This window comes from Mesoplodon bidens (genome assembly GCF_964165515.1).
Source record: "Mesoplodon bidens genome assembly, chromosome: 3".
Lineage (NCBI taxonomy): Eukaryota > Metazoa > Chordata > Mammalia > Artiodactyla > Ziphiidae > Mesoplodon > Mesoplodon bidens.
Window position 1 is genome coordinate 65,523,704 of NC_138178.1, and position 19,853 is coordinate 65,543,556.

Here is a 19,853-nt window from a genome sequence, read left to right on the forward strand (position 1 = left end):
TCTGCAACGGGAGAGGCCCGCGTACTGCAAAAAAAAACCACAACAAAGGAAATTAGACGTTTTTAACAAAGAATTAAAAAATATAAAGAACAACCAAACAAAATTGAAGGATACAATACTGAAATGAAAAATACACTAGAAAGAATCAATAGTAGACTAAATGAGGCAGAAGAACAGATCAGTGATCTGAAGACAGAGTAGTGGAAATCACTGCCACTGAACAGAAAAAAGAATGAAAAGAAATGAGGACAGTTTAAGAGACCTCTGGGACAACATCAAGCACGCTAATATTCGCATTATAGGGATTCCAGAAGGATAAGAGCATGAGAAAGAGCCTAAGAAAATATTTGAAGAGGTAATAGCTGAAAACTTCCCTAACCTGGGAAAGGAAATAGTTACCCAAGTCCAGGAAGCACAGAGAGTTCCATATAGGATTAACCCACAGAAGAATACCCCATGATACAACCTAAATGTCCATTGACAAATGAGTGGATAAAGAAGATGTGGTATATATATAATGGAATACTACTCAGCCTTAAGAAAGAATGAAATAATGCCATTTGCAGCAACATGAATGGACCTAGAGTTTATCATACTAAATGACATAAGTCAGACAGAGAAAGACAAATGATATCACTTATATGTAGAATCTAAAAAATGATACAAATAATACAAACTTATTTATGAAACAGAAATGGATTCACAGACATAGAAAAGAAACATATGGTTACCAAAGGGGATAGTGGGGGGTGGGGGATAGATTAGGAGTTTGGGATTAACATATACACACCACTATATATTATAAAATAGATAAACAAAAAGGATCTACTGTATAGCACAGGGAACTGTACTCAATATCTTGTAATAACCTATAATGGAAAAGAATCTGAAACGAAAATCTATATATATATATCACTGAATCAGTTTGCTGTACACTTGAAACTAATACAACATTGTAAATTAACTATACTTCAGTTTAAAAAAAGAGGCTATTGGTGTTTTAACTTACCCTGATCATGTCTCAACTTCCCAGCATCCCTGTTACAGGTACTTAGTACTGGAGGGAGCAGAACAAACCTTGTACTCAAAGAACTGTAGTTGTTTTAACCTGGCTGATGGTTCTCTGAAAGGTTAGTTCTAAGGGTTTGTCTTTCTTTTACCTAACTCAGGATTCTCTCAGAGCTGAGGAGGCTACCTGGGGGTGATTGTCAAAAACAATTTAAAGGCAAATGTATTAGTTGGTGGTGCCCAGTGCAAGGGTATACAATTAGTGTAAATAATTAATCAAAAAATTTGCAGGGAAAGGCTGAGGATTGAGATGCCTTGGGGAACAAGGGCTTTGAAAATCTCCCACATATTCTGAGAAATCTAGAAGGCCATATGCATGCCTAGGGATGGGTACATGATCAGAAAAGACCCAAGAAGGTCCTGACCATTAGTCTTTTATGCAAGCAGGAAGTGAGAGCTAATGTAGAGTTTTAATCTGCCTGGCTGAGTCTTGTTGGCTTGCCCCAACACACACACAGAGCCCATCTGCCAAGACTAGATTAGGACTTTTGATGTTATTGTTTGTGGTGTTTCAAGAAATCTCTTGGATCACTAATTGATTGCTAAACTTTAGGGGCCATAATGACAACGAATATAAACTTTAGAAAATTAGTTCAGAAAACTCACTAAACAAATGTACAACAAGTACATCAAGTAGCAAAAACAAAACCTGAGAGGAAGGAGAATCTGATTTCCAGAGTTGCCACATTATAATATTTAAAATGTCTTGTTTTCAATAAAAAGTTGCAAGGCATGCAAAAAAAGAGAAAATTGGCCCATACACTGGGGAAAAAAAATAATAGAAAGTGTCCCTGGGGAAACCCAGACATTGGCCTTACTAGACAGAGATTTAAATTTTTTTTTTTTTTGCGGTATGCAGGCTTCTCCCTGTTGTGGCCTCTCCCATTGTGGAGCACAGGCTCCGGACGCACAGGCTCAGTGGCCATGGCTTATGGACCCAGCCGCTCCGTGGCATGTGGGATCTTCCCAGACTGGGGCACGAACCCGTGTCCCCTGCGTCGGCAGGCAGACTCTCAACTACTGTGCCACCAGGGAAGCCCTAAAATTTTTTTAAATACACTCAGAGAACTAAAGGAAAACATGTGAATGATATGTAACCAACTGGATAATGTTAATAATGAGATAAAAAATTTAAAAGAACTAATAGAAATTTTGTAGCTGAAGAGTACAGTAATTGAAGAAACAAATTACTTGAAGGGTTCAGCAGCTTATTTGAGCAGATAGAAGAAAGAATCAGTGAACTTGAAGATTCTCAATTGAGATTATCCACTCCATGGAAGAGAAAGAAAAAAGAATGGGGAAAAATTTGAATACAGTCTCAAAAAACTGTGGGACACCATCCAGCATACCAACATATACATAAGGGGAGTCCCAGAGAAGAGTAGAGAGAGAAAAGGGCAGAGAACATTTGAAGAAATGATGGCTGAAAGTTTTCCAAATTTAATGAAGGATATGATCTGCAGATCCAGGAAGTTCAACAAACTCTAAGTAGCAGAAATGCAGATATCCATGTTATGACACATTATAATCAAACATTGGAAGATAAAGACAAAGAGAATCTTGAAAACATCAAAAGAGAAGCAATTCTTCATATGTAAAACATCCTCAATATAATAACAGTTTATTTCTCATCAGAAACTATAGAGGTCAGAAGGCAGTAGGATAAACATATTCGGTTTCCTGGTAGAAAAACACAAAAGCAGAACAAATTGTCAACCAAGAATTCTATATCTGGCAAAACTTCAAAAATGAAGGAGAAATTAATACATTCTATGATAAACAAAAGCTGAGAGATTGTTACTAGTAGACCTGCTCTTCACAAAGCTCTAACGGAAATCTTCAGTCTGTGATAAAAACACAGTAGACAGTAACTTGAATCCACACAAAGAAATAAAGAATGCTGTAGAAGTAACTATATATGTATAAATCAGTGTAAATGTAGTATTTTTGTATCTTCTTATTTTTCCTATTTGATTTAAAAGAGAACTACACAAAGCAATAATTATAAACCTATGTTGATGGACACACACAATGTATAAAGAAATGACTTATAATAATAGCATAAAGGAGGTAAATGCTATATAGGGACATTTTTGTATACTACTGAAACTAAGTTGGTATTAATTCTAACTAGATTGTTATGAATTAAGATGTTAATTATAATTCAGGACAACTGCTAAGAAAACAATAGATAATAAATAAATAAGTATATACATATGCTTGAAGAAATGAGAAGGGAATGAAAATGGTACACTAGAAAATATTTAGCACAAAATAAAGCAGTAATGAAGGAATTGGGGGACCAAAGAGATATACAGAAAATGCAAAATGGGAGAAGTAAATCTGTCCTTATTAGTAATCACATTAAATATAGATGCATTAAAGACTCCAGTAAAAGAAACAGATTGGCAGAATGAATTTTTAAAAATCATTCAACTATATGCTGTCTACAAGGGACTCACTTCAACTATAAGAACCCAAGTGGTTTAATGTGAAAGGATAGAAATATTTCATGCAAAGAGTACCCTCTGCAAGATAATATAGCTGAAGTAACTATATTGCTATCATGCAACATAGACTTTAAGACCAAAATTGTACAATAAAGAGAGAAGGATATTATGTAGTGATGAAAGGATGAATCCATCAAAAATACATAACAGTTACAAACATATATGCACCTGAAAAAGTCACAAAATATATGAAGGAAAAACTGACAGAATTGAGGGGAGAAATAGACAGTTCACCAGTAATAGTTGGATACTTCATACCCCACTTTTAATAATGGATAGGACAACCAGTCTGGGGATCAACAAGGAAATAAAAGTCTTGAACAACATCAACTAACTAAACCTAACAGATGAATAGAGAACATTCTACCCCAAAACAGCAGAATACATATTCTGCTCGAGTGTACATGAAATACTCTTCAGCACTGATCATACATTAGACCACAAAACAAGATTCCATAAATTTTAAAATATTGAAATCATGCAAGATATCTTCTCTAACCACAAGGAAATGAAGTTAGAAGTCAAAAGGAAATATGAGAACTTCACAGATATAAAGAAATTAAGCAAGACACTTGTCAAGGATTAAAGCAACTGGAACTCTCATTCTTTGCTGGTAGAAGTACAAATTGGAATGACCTGTTTGGTAAACATTTTTGTATTTTAAGGTTAAGCACATGCTTATCAGATTGCTCAGCAACCCCATTCCTGGGTATTTATCCAAAAGAAATTAAGACATCTGCCCATGCAGTGACTTGTCTACAAATGTTTAGAGTAGGTAGTAGCCCCAGATTGGAAAGAAGTAAAATATCCAACTGGAGATGGATAAATTGTGGTGTCCAAACAATACAATACTGCAAAGCAGTGAAAAGGAATTAACTAATAATATATTTGATTATGAAAGAATCTCGAGATTTATTCTAAATGAATTAATCCAGACACAAGAAAGTATGTATGATTGTAGTAATTTGATATTCAGAAATCTATACTGGGAAAAAGTAGATGGATTATTCCTAGGAACAAGAAGGTGAGGGCAGGGGGAAGAGAATTATTACCAAAAAACATGAGAAAATTTTGTGGGGTGGTGGAAATGATTTATATCGTGATCTTGGTTTCACTTATGTTGGTAGGCACAACTGTGAAAACTCATGAAATTATACACTTAAAATGTAAAGTTTTTATTGTTTGTAAATTATACCTCGATAAAGCTGACCCAAAAATGAAAAAAAATTATAAAGACAAAAAAATTAACACTTCGGAACCAAGGGGTGGGAGTGGGCCAGAAAACATTATTTGAAGTAAGAGTTTTTAGGAGTAAGACAAAATGGAAATGCAAACTGTTTGAAATTTGTGACAATGAGAACATGAAACTTATGGAGTATGGTCAAAACTTTACTCAGAATGAAATTTTAGCCTTAAATTATTTTATCAGTTGAAGTAGTAGTGATCTAAACAACTCAAGGATTAGAATAATATTTATATCTTCTTCATGGGAGATAGGATAGATGTATTTATTTTTACTTAACAAATATACATATGGCACTTACAATGTACTATATCTTTATAAAGATAAAAATGGAAATTAAATAGAAGTTGATAAGATCTAATTCTTGGAGAATATTGGTAAACTCTGAAAAGCTAACAAAAAATAAAATGGAGTAAATAAATATCCCACATTTTGGCTAAGAAAGAGTACAAACACGATGACAAGGAGACTAAAAGTGAGGGAATGCAGTATACAACACAACACTAATAAATTTAAAATATTAATAAAGTGGGTCATTATCTTAAAGAGTAGGTAATCAGAACTTAATAATAATAGAGTTTCTGAAATAATTCTTTTCAGCCTTATCTCTCATTATTCCCACATTTTAATCTTTTGCTCCAGCAAAAGGGATCTGTACACTGTTCCCTAAGCACAACCTGTGTTTCTCCCACATCTAGCATTATTTGCTCACTTCTCTACCCTATTAATGGCATTTTCTTTTTGTGTATTCAGATGCTACCTATCTTTCAAGCAGGTACACTTTCCATTTCCTTGAGGAAACTCCCCCTAGCATCTTAGGTGGAAATGAGCACTTGTGACAGTACCCATCTGTCACTTACTCAGCTTTGTAGAACTATGTATCTTTTAATGCTGTATCTTCCTCCTCCTTATGGAGAATAAATACATTGAATATTCCCACTATATATATATACTCCATCCCTTATATATATATAAATCTTATTATCCCCCCATACTCTAGTTTATACAGCGTAGGGGCTCTGGAAATAAATATTTAATTGATTGCTAAAAGTGAATCAAGGTGAGATTCAAGTTAGGAAAAAGCAGTTAACTACCATTCCAGGTAAAGTTAGGATTTCTTTGGGTAGTAATTTTCTAGTTAGGTGTGCATAAATGGGAGAGTGTATTCAGTTTTTTCCACTTGAAGGCTCAGATAAATATATGTCTTGATATAACTGGCATCTTCCTAAGCCTCAATTTCTTTTTTGTAAAATGAGGACAATATATATATTGAGTTTGTAAGACTCTATGAGACAATGAATGTGTAGCTCCTTGGCACAGCTCTTGGAACATATTCAATCCTGCAAAATTGTTACTTTCCCCACCTTTCATATGAGGTCACAATTACTTGCAACTACAATGTGGTTATTTCCCCATTTTGATATGCCTTAATATTTTGGCTGATAGCAATGAGCACACGTAGGTTGAAACAATACATAATTTAATGTTTAATTCTAATTTAGTTATTTCTTCATTCCCAAGCATAACCTATGCTAGATTGCTTTTTTCTCATTAGGTGTGTTGTAATTTGCATCTTTCAGGTTTTTTATGAAATAGGTTTTATTTTTTCACCCGTCATTGCTGTATGGATTGGTGTACATTGTGACTAATTCTTTCATAGGTCACTGGACTAATTATTTGAGACTAGAACCCTTTGGGTGAATGGTTAATATTTAAATTAGTATTTTTCTCTTTTTCCTCTGAAAAGGGAAATTGACAAATTAAGTCATTGTTAATGGATTGATGTAGTGACATCTGCTTAGTTTGGTGACCTGTTGATGGCTGTCACCTACAGTTACAGGCAAGGTGGAGCTTAGTTGGACAATGGCAGAAGAGTGTTATCTCAGATTTTTGCAGACTTTTGGTATTTAGTCAGTATAAATAACAAAAGCAGAACAAAACAGATCTTTGAGTATCTGCTCAAGTCATTTCCACTGCCTTTTAAAATTATTTCTAGAGTTAAGTGACTATTTTTTACCTGTATTTAATCTTGCATTATATGCCTCTTGAGGCACCTCAACCACCTTGTAGAAACTTAGTATGGTTTTAAATTTAATTATCATGATTATAACATTTCTGAAAAATAGCACCATTCTGTACCAAGTCCCTAAACTCATAAGTGTTTTTATGAATCTGTTTTATATCCTGTGAGGAAATATGTATTTTTCAGTCTTTTTTGATAGATTTGTAATATTTTAAAGATACAATCTCAGAAATCTAAGTGTGAAAACTAGTGTAGTAATGTTCCTAGTACTGGGAGAGGAAAAACACAGCTAAAGTTATATTTTGTTATAAAAATTAGCAGCAAAATAACTAAAAGTGATAAAACTCTTTTCTCTTTAGGGCCAAGGAATACGAGAGTTTATTGGAAACAAAAAATTCTGGCTCAGACTCACCCTATAAAGCAAAGTGAGTATTTTATCCTACATTTTAGTTCTTTGTCTCTTCAGTTTTTGCCTGTAACAAAAGCTTATCTGAACCATCATTGTATGCCTGTGGTCATGGACTTTGTATCTGATGCCTAGAATTTTATTCTGCTAACACAGTCGTATCCAACTGGGGATGGTTTTGCGAGAGGACATTTGTCTGTGCCTGGGGGTATGTGATAATATTTTGGTTATCACAGCTTGGAAAAATGGTGCAGCTGCCATCAAGCGTGCAGAAGCCAGGGGATACTGTTAAACATTCTTCAGTGCACAAGATAGACCTCCACAGCAAAGTATTACCACATCCAAAACATCAGTAGTGCTGAGGTAAAGAAACCCTATTCTAACAAAACAAGTTCTGGCAAGGCTGTACTGATTCTTACTCTGAGGAGATCTCATTCAAGATTGTTGCAAGGGCCACTTGACAGATGAGGATTTAGACTCCGCCATTGGGTGTAAGTGTAATTACTAAGTGTAATAGCTAAGTAAACAAAAACATCATCATTTTGCTTCTCTCAAATAGACTGCCAGTAGAGGTGCAGTGAGAGAAAGGTACTTATATAATACTGCTGATGGGGGTACAGACTGGTGTAGTCTTATTGAAAGGCAATGTGAATCCGGAGCTTAGCATGTCCACTTTTTTGTTTACGGTTAAGATATCTTTTATTCAATTATGTATAAGATTAAGTTCTAGCACTTTATGTTGTACTTTATTTTTTTAATTTATAGTTGATTTACAATGTTGTGTTAGTTTCTGATGTACAACAAAATGATCCAGTATATATATTTTTTCCAATTCTTTTCCATTATAGTTTACTACAAGATATTGAATATAGTTCCCTGTGCTATACAGTAGGACCTTGTTATTTATCTAGTTTATATACAGTAGTTTGTATCTGCTAGTCCCAAACTCCTAATTTATCCACCAAATAGTTTTGTATTGGCATGTGAATAATAATACAAATTAATGGAATAGATTTTTTAAAACAGTCTAGAAATAGATCCAAAATTTGAGGAAATTTAATATATGATGTGGTATAGTGTTTGCAAAGATGGCCAGAAGTTGTTGAGCCATTCCTGGAGGCATGTCCCTTTGCAATATAACTTTGCCACCTCTCCATCAAGGAGTGGACTCTATTTTCCTTCCTCTTGAATTTGTTCTGGCCTTTTGACTTGTCCTGATCCACAGTCTACTGCAGAAGCAATATGTGACTCCTGAGCCTTAGCTCCAGAAGTCTTGAGGCTTCTGCTCACAACTTCGCTTTCTTGCTCCCCTGTGACTGCCATATAAGGAAGCTTTGGTCAGCCTCCTTGAGGAAGACAGATCACTTGGTCATGGTGTATAATCCTTCTAATATGCTGTTTAATTTGTTTTGCTTGTTTTATTGAGGGTTTTTGCATCAGTGTTCATAGAGGATATCAGGCCTTATCAAGCCTCTGCTTGTGTCACATTTGTTTATGTCCCATTGGCCAAGGCAAGTCATTTTGCCAAGTCCGTAGTCACTGTCTGAGGTGACTATGTATGTCATGGCTGGCAAGATATACTTCAAGGGGGACCTTTAATGTAACAATCTACTATACAACTTTCTCTGGATTCTCCTCTTACTTGACCTGATGCTCTTTTTCAGGATCTTTTGCCTGGTTGTTTCTTGTCTCTTTGACCACTGACATTAACATGCCTTTGTCCTGAGAGTTCAAATAGAGGATTACTCCCTTGGTAATCTTAGTTTCATGACTTTAAACATCTAGTATCTGGATGGACTTTAAATTTATATCTCCAATACAGACCTGTCCCCAGAACTCCAGAATACTATATCCAACTTCCTATTTAGCATTTCCACTTGAATGTCTCTCTGTTCACTTGGATGCCTCAAGTGAACATGTGCAAAATTAAACTCCTGAAATTTGCTCCCATACCTTACCCCTCATATTTTTGCTCATCCTTAGTTTAAGGATGGCAAGCCCATCCTTAAATTAAGTCATCTAAAATCTTTAGAGTCATCCTTTTTCTCACACTCTACTTTCAGTCCATCAAAAAATTCTGTTGGCTCTATCTGTAAAATATATTCAGAATCTAACCACTATTCATTACCTCCATAGTAACTAGTCTAGTCTAACCTACCAGTGTCTCTCATCTGGATTATTGTAGCAGCTTCCTAATTAGTTCTATACTGCTCTGCCCTTGCTTACTACAGTCTCTTCACCACAGGGCAACCAGGATATTCTTTTAAATTATAAGTCTAGAAAAATGGCAGTAGCAATAGAAGCATAATTTTTCAATATCTTCAATTTTTAGCATAGAAACCAGATAACTAATAAAGAAAACCAAAAACCCATGGAAGCATTTACAAAAAAAACTACATTGCCAGATATCTACATGAAATCTGAAATGCAAGTGGATGGGAACAAATAGCCACAAGACCTGCATGGTAATGACATCAGTGTGAAAGAAAGCAAAGAGAAGCAACTGGGATAACAGATGTAAGGAAAGGATAACCCCAAAATAACTAACAGGTTTTCACTGGAAGTTTCAGGGAACCAATTTGAGAGAAGCACCTGAACCTCATTCTTAAGTAGGTTCCTCAGGAAGGGCTGATGTGAACAGTGTTGCCTTAGTTCTTACTCTTTCTTATCAATAATTTTATGCCCTCAAAAATCAGTTTTGCCAGTTACAAAATCCTTGACCCACATTTTCTTTTCTTGAGGATCTTAAATACTAAGAGAGAATGAACCTTAGACAATCAAAATTATTAGACATAACATAAAGGCTAGGGATGAATAGTAAAGTTATAGTTTCTTATAGAACTAAGAATAACTGATGGCCAGAAGAAAAAGAATATTATGTAATAACTGTATCTCAGGTGTTTTTATAGTGTAACTATAAGAAAAATATCGGGGAGAATGAGGAAAACATATTCTAAAAAATTAACCATTCTCCAATTATATTGGTGATGTTATTATTGATGATGTTATTCTGAGTCTGTGTGCATAATAATAAGGATAAAGTAAAGAAGATTATGGAGACTAGCATTCTTTCATCCCCTGTATTACTGAGAAACTGAATTCTCAGTCTGAATGAAAGGAGATAGATGTAATACATTAGAGATCAGGTAATACCCCTGTAGGAGTGAATTTGAAATATATGAAGTTATGAGATATTTTATCTTTTAAAAAGTGTTCTGCGTATTTGTGTGTATACGTATTTGTGTATATACATATATAGATACACATGTATTATGTATGTGTGTGTACACACATTTTTTATTTCCTAGCTCTGTCGATTGAAGAGGCCTAGAAACAATGACCAATGGAGTAGCAGTGATCATATCTCACTAAAGGGAGCAAGAACTTCTTGGAAAAATGTCTAATGCTAGATCTGAATGCTCTGTCACACTAGATGGCAAGGAATCTCTCAAAAACTGCTAGTGTTTTATCAAAAGACTCAGGAGCTGACTTGAAAAGTTTACTAATAGACAAAAATAGGACAATTTGAGCATCAAAAAGGATAATTATTGTAACTGATTGAAATTGGTAACCAAATAGCAGATGAAAAGAAATGTCTCCTTATAAAATTATTCTAGCTAATAAATGAAAATGACTCTTCCTCCAGTTTCCCCTCCCTTTCCAGAAGAATTCAGTCCTAAAGCCACTAGATGAGAGAGCACCAAGCAACCATCTGCACTGGCTGGATGGCTGGAGGCAGCAGTGGCAAAATGATGGGTGTCAGAGCCTGAGTAGGCTAAGGAGGGCCGCCAGGTATGGAGGTTCAGAGCCCAAGCAGAGTGCAGGGAGCTTCCATGTGGGGTAGGACACCATGGCCTGGTGTGGGGAATCAGAGCCAAATGAGGAGGGTAATCCATGGAATGTCATCCTGGCACAGTCTGTCAGGGGAGTCTTGCAAAGGGTGTGAAACCCAAGCAAGCTGAGAATGGCAGAAGAGCCCAGAGTAGGGAGTTGGAGGCCAAGCAGGAAGATAACAGTATGCATAAAGAAAGATGCATGATATGTTAGGTGGATTGTTCACATAAGTAAATATATTAAGGATGAGAGAAGAGAGTTAAAAATAGACCCAGGGAGAATAGAAAATCCTATGGTGGTGAATTGGAATTGTAGGTATCAGTTTTAACTCCTATTTTCCATTATATGTATATATAGTAGAAATAAATATAGATGTAAAGTGTAGGGATACACACACACACACACACACACACACATGACCCTTGAACAGTGAGGGTGGGGGCTGGGGCACTGGCCCTCCGAGCAGTCAGAAATCTGCCTGTAACTTTTACAGTCAGCCTTCCCCTCCAAAGTTCTGCATTCACGGATTCAACCAACCCTGAATCCTGTGGGACATACATAGTGAAAAAAATCTGCCTATAGATGGACCTGCACAGTTCAAAGCCCTGTTGCTCAAGCGTCAACTCTGTGTGTATATAATTATATATATAGTTATATGTATTTTTAATATTTATTTATATAATAATATACACACATTTTCTAGATCTTTCCACTAAGAATGAGGGCCTGGGAGCAGCAACACCCTGATAGCATTGAGCACATCTAGTATACCCATGTAAGTATGAAGGTGAGGTAGTTCCCTGAAAGGGATAGATGGGTTCTTTTTCCACAGGAAAGGATGCTGCCTGGCAACAATGAAAGATGGTCAATATAGGAGGCAATATATGCACACTGATTTTTTCATCTTATATGGGGATTTCTTAGGCCGTTACATTTAGAAATACAGGCTTAAGCATATTATTTACAAATGGAAGGGGAACCAGTAGCCTTAAATTTAGACTATGTACCTTTCAAATAGAGGAGGTGAAAGAAAAAAAGAAGTTAATATGTTTATGTCTTCCTGTCCATCACACCGAAGAACAATGTTAGTTCCTAACTTGGACCCAGTCTCCTTTCTTACACTTTTATAAATCTTCCCAATGATCCTAATGAACCTCCCAAAATTGACTGATAAAAGTTAGGGATCCATACAGAGAAGCCCTTACATTTCACACTTGCCAGTGACAGGTTTGAACTTAGAGTTGTTAGAATTTGTTCAAGTTTTGAGAAGAAAATATCTGACCTTAAAAAATTCTCCATAAAGCCATTTACCTGACAGATACTTCTCACGTTCTAGGCTAGAGTTATGAATCCTTCACTTTTTCTTTTCATGCTAGAAAAAATTAACATGCCAGAAGTAACTCAAATAGCAATTTCTGTATTAATAAAAACTGCACCCTCTAAACAGCTCCTATTCTTGCCCTGTAGGGAAAATACAGCTTTCAGGGCTTGAGTCCTGTGACATTCTATCATTATTTATAGTATGAATCAAAATCTAATGTTTTTCTTGAGAGGGGCTGTATTATTTGTGGTACTTCTTTGGAAGCAGGGAATAAAACAGAGGTTTAGCTCATGTTACCTAAGCATCCCCTTGATTTGGCATTCTTCCTTGAAAGATAGGTTCATATGAATCCCAGATTTGATTTACCTCAGGGTGAAATACAAGCCTCTTGTATTCTGTGAATTAAAATGGCCCTTGTGCCTCCCTAAATACCCCTGGTTTTCAGTGGAATGTGAGCATTCTTGGTAAGAATAGTGCTAGATTCATATGCATCCATTGCTATGGCTGGATATTCAGTTACATGGTGTGCAGGCTTTATTCAGCCAAAAGCTGAAGTGGCTACTTATCTGTCACACAATGAAGTTCGCTGCCAATATTCATCCACATGATAAGGTCAGTAACTTTAATCGGATGGGACTGTAGCCCATATTCGATTAGGAAGAAAAGAAGTATGTTGCTCTTATTCTATTTTTGTATTTTTTATATTCCCTTTTTCCTTTTGTTAGGTTGAGACTTTCTGTCAATGAATAGTAATAAGAGTTGGTCATTTATTGAATGTCTACTTTAGTGAATGGTGTTAAGTACATTACATTAATTATCTCTAATCTTCAGAAGCTCTGAAAGAAAAAAAATATATATATATATGTATATATATAAAATCTCCACTTTTAAGTTGAAGAAACTGAGATTGAAAGTAGTTAAATAACCTCCCCAGGGTTTACCTATGTGATATGTTCTGGAGCCAGAGTTTAAGCATAGGTATTTCTGATTTTAGAGTTTGTATTTATTCCTTGACTTATCAAAGTAAACTTCATATGGATAGCTTAGGTTTAAACTGGAGTTCACCAGGGCCTTTTTGAGCTGCAATTACTGTTGTATTCTTTGAGGAATTCAATTTTTTTTACATAAATACATTTCTAGATAAAATTATATTCTAGAATATTATTCATTTGTGAATGAAATTACCTTATTTGAATTGACTATTATGGTGTGGAGACAAAGCATGAAATTTGAAGATTAAAGGCCTAGGTTTCTAGTCCCAATAATACATTTACCAGTCATGAGGCCTTGGGAAAGTCACCTAATTTGCCTGAGCCTCGGCGTCTTCATTTTTCAAACAGGGATGGACAGTGTTTTTCAGAGGACTAAAAATGATCATGTACATGAAAGTATTTTGTAACATATGAGGTTATGGATATTGTTAATATTAATGAAAAGAAGAAATTTCTTCTTAGACCATTCATCATTAAATATCTATTGAGTGTACTTATCTAAAGGTGCTACGGATAAGATGGTGAATGGGTCAACGAGAACCCTGTCTCAGGATTTCCATACTGGCACAGTGGTTAAGAATCTGCCTGCCAATGCAGGGGACACAGGTTCGATCCCTGGTCCAGGAACATACCACGTGCCACGGAGCAACTAAGCCTGTGCACCACAACTACTGAGCCTGTGCTCTAGAGCCCACGAGTCACAACTACTGAGCCCACGTGCCACAACTACTGAAGCCCTCACACCTAGAGCCTGTGCTCCACAACAAAGAGAATCCCCCACAATGAGAAGCCCGCGCACCACAACGAAGAGTAGCCCCTGCTCGCTGCAACTAGAGAAAGCCCATGTGCAGCAATGAAGACCCAATGCAGCTAAAAATAAATAAATTAATTAATAATAAAAAAAAGAAAAGAACCCTGTCTCATGAAGTTAATACTGTGCTTCTGCGCTGTCCAGTATGATAGCTTCTAGCCACATATGGCTTTTTAAATTACTAAACTTAAATAAAACTTAAAATTTAGTTCCTCAGTCACACTAACTATATTTCAAGTGCACAATAGGTACATTTGGCTAGCAGCCACCATGTTGGACAGTACAGATATGGAACATTCCCATCATTACCAAAAGTTCTGTTGTAAATCTCTGCATGGGAGAGACTTGTAATAAGTGATTTGAAGGAATAGTCAAATCAGAGAAAGCAAAGTTTGGCCTAAGAACTTAGGGATAAGTAGGAATTTTCTAGATAATGTGGAGGTGGGGGAAGCATTTCAGAAGGAATGAATGAAAAGCATTTGCAAAGACACTGAAGCAGGAAGAGCGGGATTTAGATCCAGAAAGAGCTCGTGCATACAGAGCCTGTGTGGCAAGACTAGCCCTACATGGGAGGAATCAGTCTTCCTTGATTGTAATAGGAGAAATAAGGGAGAGTATGGGTGAAGTGCTGATATCCTTGTAGATTTTGTGGCAGAAAGAAGATTTTCTTGTTCCAGTAGCTTCCATTTTCTCTATAAAATGTAAGATCTTCTTATGTGAAAGCAAGGGGGAGAAAGGAACGAGTTGTGAGGAGATTGAGCAATATATGATGCAAGTCTTTGTAGGAGAGTGAGCAGACTAGAAAAAAGTATATTAGTAAGATTCTGAATCTATAGTCATACCAGTATTTTGCATGGTATGACTGTTTCTCAGTATCAAAAATGGAAAAGGTGGGCAGATGTTCACTAATCCAGCTAAATAAATTAATGTATGCAAGGCACTGAAAGGGATGCCTGGCCCACTAAACAAGCATTAGTGATTGTTACCATGGCTGGGAGTTAGCTGTAGGAGTAACAGAACAACAGAAAGGGAATGTAGCACACGTTTACAAGAAAGTGATTATAATGATGGCCTATGGAATCAATCATAGATAAAAATGGAAGTAAGGCAACAGGGAGATGATGCATAGGGGAAAAGTGGAGAGATCTGGGAAAGTGTCTGGTGAGTATCTGCTGGTAGGATACTCAAGCAAGTAAGTTGAAAGTAGAGGAGGATTGATCAAAGAGTGAGGTATATGAAGCAGAAGAAATAAGGGCTTCAAAGAAATATTACATACGTTCCCCTTACTAAAGAATCTTACGATCTAGGAAATATGTGTCATGGAGAAAAGGAAATAATTGCTCTATTGTCTAAATGATATCAGCAGTGGCAGGAAATCCCCAAATTGCCTGTAAATTGGAAAATGGGGAGTTTGATATTCTGAGAGTTTACAGTGCTTATAACATGGTATCCAAGGCTACCTTGAAGATTTAAATCAAAATATGAAAACCTGCTCAGGCTCTTATACTCATTTTCTCTGCCATCATACTCTCACGTTTCCCCATCTCCAATTCTGTTCCAGTTTAAGGGTCACGTGGAAACTGATGGCAGCAATTGCTCCAGCTAATCCTGTGGATGGACAGTACTGTCCTCTAGATCTATTTTGTGTCACAAGGACTAGATTGGTGTTTGCGAACATAGGATAATACCAGCCTTAGGAGTGGTTTGTTTTTCTTCCCCTTAGGTGCTCTATGAAGCAGTTTCTAATACAATAATGAAAGTAACTTTTATTTAAAAATATTTAGGGGGCTTCCCTGGTGGTGCAGTGGTTGAGAGTCCGCCTGCCGATGCAGGGGACATGGGTTCGTGCCCTGGTCCAGGAAGATCCCACATGCCATAGAGCGGCTGGGCCCGTGAGCCATGGCCGCTGAGCCTGTGTGTCCGGAGCTGGGAGAGGCCACAACAGTGAGAGGCCCACTTACTGCAAAAAAAATAAAAATAAAAATAAAAAAAATAAAATAAAAATATTTAGGAAAATGAAATATTATAGTCTAATACATTCATGTCATTCTTCTCTTTCATTTTGTATCCAAGGCTTCAGCGATTAGCCAAAGATCTTCTAAAACAACTACAAGTACAAGACAGTGGCTCATGGGCAAACAATAAGGTTTCTGCTTTAGATCGTACCCTTGGTGAGGTCGCTAGAATATTGGAAAAAGAGGTACGTAACTAATCTCTGGCCTCTGGCCTTATAATCTTTATGTTTCTTTCTTATTATGATGGGCCCTGGGGCTATAAGGCAGACTCTCTGTATATGTGTTTCTTCGGTGTTTCCAAAAGCTGGTCAACCATTGGTGGATATTTTTTCTTTTTGTTCTTAAGGATATCGAAGTTGTTTTTAGTTGTTTTAATTGAAGTCCTCTATGGCAAAAATATATTCTTTAGGTCATGGTTTTCTCAGTCATATTTCCTCCCACACAAATTACATGAAATTATTTTAATTGAAATCAGAGTAATAAAGATACACAGGTTTATGGCAGAAAATATAAAACTTTGAATTATAAAGCTCATAAATCACAGATTTTCACAAAATACCAACTTCCTTCCTGTTTCCAATGGAAGATTTGGTAGTTTTCTTTAATGACTTAGAGTTATTAAATGTTTCAGTGACAGTTTTAAAAATCCTTAATGATTTTAAAAGTATTTATTATTCACTATAGAAAAATTTAAATGTACAAAGAAGAAACAAAACTTCCTGTAATACCCACTACTGACACTTTATTGTATTTTTTCTAATCCTTTTACTGTACATTTTTTACATTATTTTATCTAACTAATTTTATCATAAATATTTTCTCAAAAATTTTAAAATTCTTTGTAAGTGAATGAACATATCACAATTTACACAATTTATATCACTTAGGTGGTTTCTAATTTTTCTATTTAAGGTAATGACTATCTTTGTTTATTAGCTGCATTTTTCTGTTTTCTGGGTTTAAAATGTATTATATAATACTTTATATATACAAAAGAATATAGTGATAAAAATTACATAAATAAATGAACAGCTGCAATCTCATGACCAACCTAAGAACTAGATTGATCCCAGTACATTTATGGTTCCCACCATGTTCCTTCCTCACCCTATCCCCCTGCCTCTGCTCCCTCTGAGGGAAATACTGTACAGAATTAAAGGGGTATCCTTTCTTTGTTTTTTAAAAATAGTGTTATTGCTTTATCACATAATATATATTTAAATAATTTATTATTTAGTTTTGCTTGTGTTTAACCTTTATAAAATATCACACTTCAGACTTAACGTGATTTTTTTCAATCAAAATTATGGGTCTAAGTTTTATTTAAGCTTGTAAATGTAGCTGTTTTTCATTTATTTTCTCTGTTGTATAGTGAGTACTACATGGTGTTAGTAGTACATTTTTTTATATTGTTCTCCTGACAGTAGATGTTCATTTTCGGGATTGGATGTGTGTGTGTGTGTGTGTGTGTGTGTGTGTGTGTGTGGTGGGGGAGAGGTAGAGAGAGAAGGGGCAATTCTGCTCAAGCAATTCTTGTATCAGAGCAAGTGAACAAGAATTTCTCTAAAGCAGGGAGCCTCAGACTTTAGTCTGCATCAGAATCACCTAGAGGACTTGTTAAAACACCTTGGATTTCTGATTCGGTGGGTCTGGAGTGGGTCCCAAGAATTTGTATTTCTAATATGTTCCCAAGTGACACTAATGCTGCTGGTCCAGGGACTATACTTTGAGAATCAGTGCTCTACTCTAGGGGATATGCCTCATGGGTGGAATTGCCGGGTTTTCAGTCATATGAATGATCAGCTTTACAAGATAGTGCTCAGCTGCATTTTGGCATCAGAAAATACAATCCTCTATAGGAACTGAGAGCAGCATATTCACTGTGATATCATGGCAGAGCCACATAGAGTCAGTTCTTTTGTATAACATGTCCCTTTCAGAGTATGAGAGAGTTCAGAAGCTGTTAGTTGTCCGACATGTACTAGATGGAGTGTTTGGAGGTTTAATATACCTTGGAAAAATCTCTAATTATTTTAAAATTAGCAGACACTGATTTTTTTTTATGAAGGGTACTTATACTTTGAACTAAAAGGCATTTGCTTGAAGATACCACCATGTATACCATATCTCATGAATACTGTTTTAGACTGAAGTAATCACAAAATTTTTGAGGAAAAAGTAAAATGATCTGTATAAGAAAGGTATTCAGTATGGTATTTCAGTGTAAAAATCTAAGTAAAGTTATTTCATTCACAAAGGGGCAATTTACTGGAATACCACTGATCCCTTATAATTTGAGGGAGAAAAATGTTGTCTGGCTCCCAGCCTAAATGATCTGTGTCAGGAACCTTGCTGCAAAGCTGTCCTCAGAGTATACACTGCAGGACCACCTAAGAGTCTAAACTTACCTACAATAAGATCCTTTTGCAACTTTTATAACTAAAATCCTTTTTACCTAGCCAAGACAGACTAACTTTATGTGAACTTCTGTTCATAGAGTTATACTGACATTTCAGTGTAATTCAGCTGATGGTATTTATGATTTCAGTCTAGGAATTATAAATAACCATTCCTTTTTGTTTGGAAAACTGCCTGGAGTAACAAAATCATTAACACCAAAGCCAAGTACCCAGTGAAGGATTTGAAGACAGCCTAGAAGTGACGGGGGTGGGGGGCACTGGTGGAACTTGGGCAGGCACTCACTGAGGAATGGTGAGAGATTAATCTTGAGGTCTTTGTCCTCTAATTTAGACCTCAACACACTGATGCTTTCTGTTACTGCTTTGACACAGTTTCCTTAGATAATTTTTCTGAAGCTCTGAGAACTGTTTTTAGGGCTAACAGTTTAAATATGTGATGCACAAAAATGCTCTTGTCACAAAAGAGATTTGGAAACTGAGGAGACCTGGGTTTTGGAATACTTACTGTGTGTCTCACGTCCCTTCTGGCTTTTTGGGTTCTCTGATTCTGTTCAGAAATAAAACGTTTGTAAGCTTTCTTGCATGTATTATACTTTTTAACAAACCGCAGCCACTTCTATAAGAAATATGGTGATCTAGGGGACTTGCACCAACTCTACCATCAGAAACATCTAAAAATTCTGGAAAAAATTTAAAAGTAATTTTCTTAAAAGCACCAAAGAGCTAAGGAGAATTAAAGAGTTATCAGGCCAAAGAAAAAGCAAGAGTTTAGACAGTTGTGCTTATAACTGAATGCCACAAGAGTATTTGCCAGGCTGGCAAATGTGAATTACGATTTTGCAGGCCTCATGGGGTAGGGAGACAAAAGTAAAAGCCTAAGGGCTACCTAAGGTATGAAGTCGAATAAGAGATTTTCCCTTCACAAAAACCACCATAGCCTTCTCCCCGACATTATGGTGAACCCTCTCACCTGACCTCAGAGACTGCAAAGAAAGTGTCTCAGTATAGTGCAGAAGTTATAACCATAATCCAGCCCTGGAATAGATTTGCAGTCCAAGTTCACATTACCTGTATTATATCAAATGGTGAATTGAGTTTAAAATAGTCTCAGATTGGTTAGTAGCATCCCCTAGAAAACTGGCAGAAGGAAATGCGAGTCCTAATTGGAAGAAGACACCTTTATCCTAGGCCTCAGGTAATTTCTGTCAAG

The 19,853-nt window shown here is 36.1% G+C and overlaps 1 protein-coding gene across 8 annotated transcripts in view; it reads left to right on the forward strand.

Annotated features, from left to right (window-relative positions):
* Positions 1-19,853, forward strand: part of SCAPER (S-phase cyclin A associated protein in the ER) — a 509,648-nt gene that overhangs the window by 265,317 nt on the left and 224,478 nt on the right. For 7 of the 8 annotated variants that reach the window (XM_081230140.1, XM_081230147.1, XM_081230143.1 and 4 more), the window contains exons 22-23: positions 7,204-7,269; positions 16,282-16,408. In XM_081230140.1, the coding sequence (XP_081086266.1) occupies positions 7,204-7,269; positions 16,282-16,408 (193 nt within the window). The remainder of the gene's footprint in view (positions 1-7,203; positions 7,270-16,281; positions 16,409-19,853) is intronic. The other variant, XM_081230145.1, reaches the window with a different exon arrangement.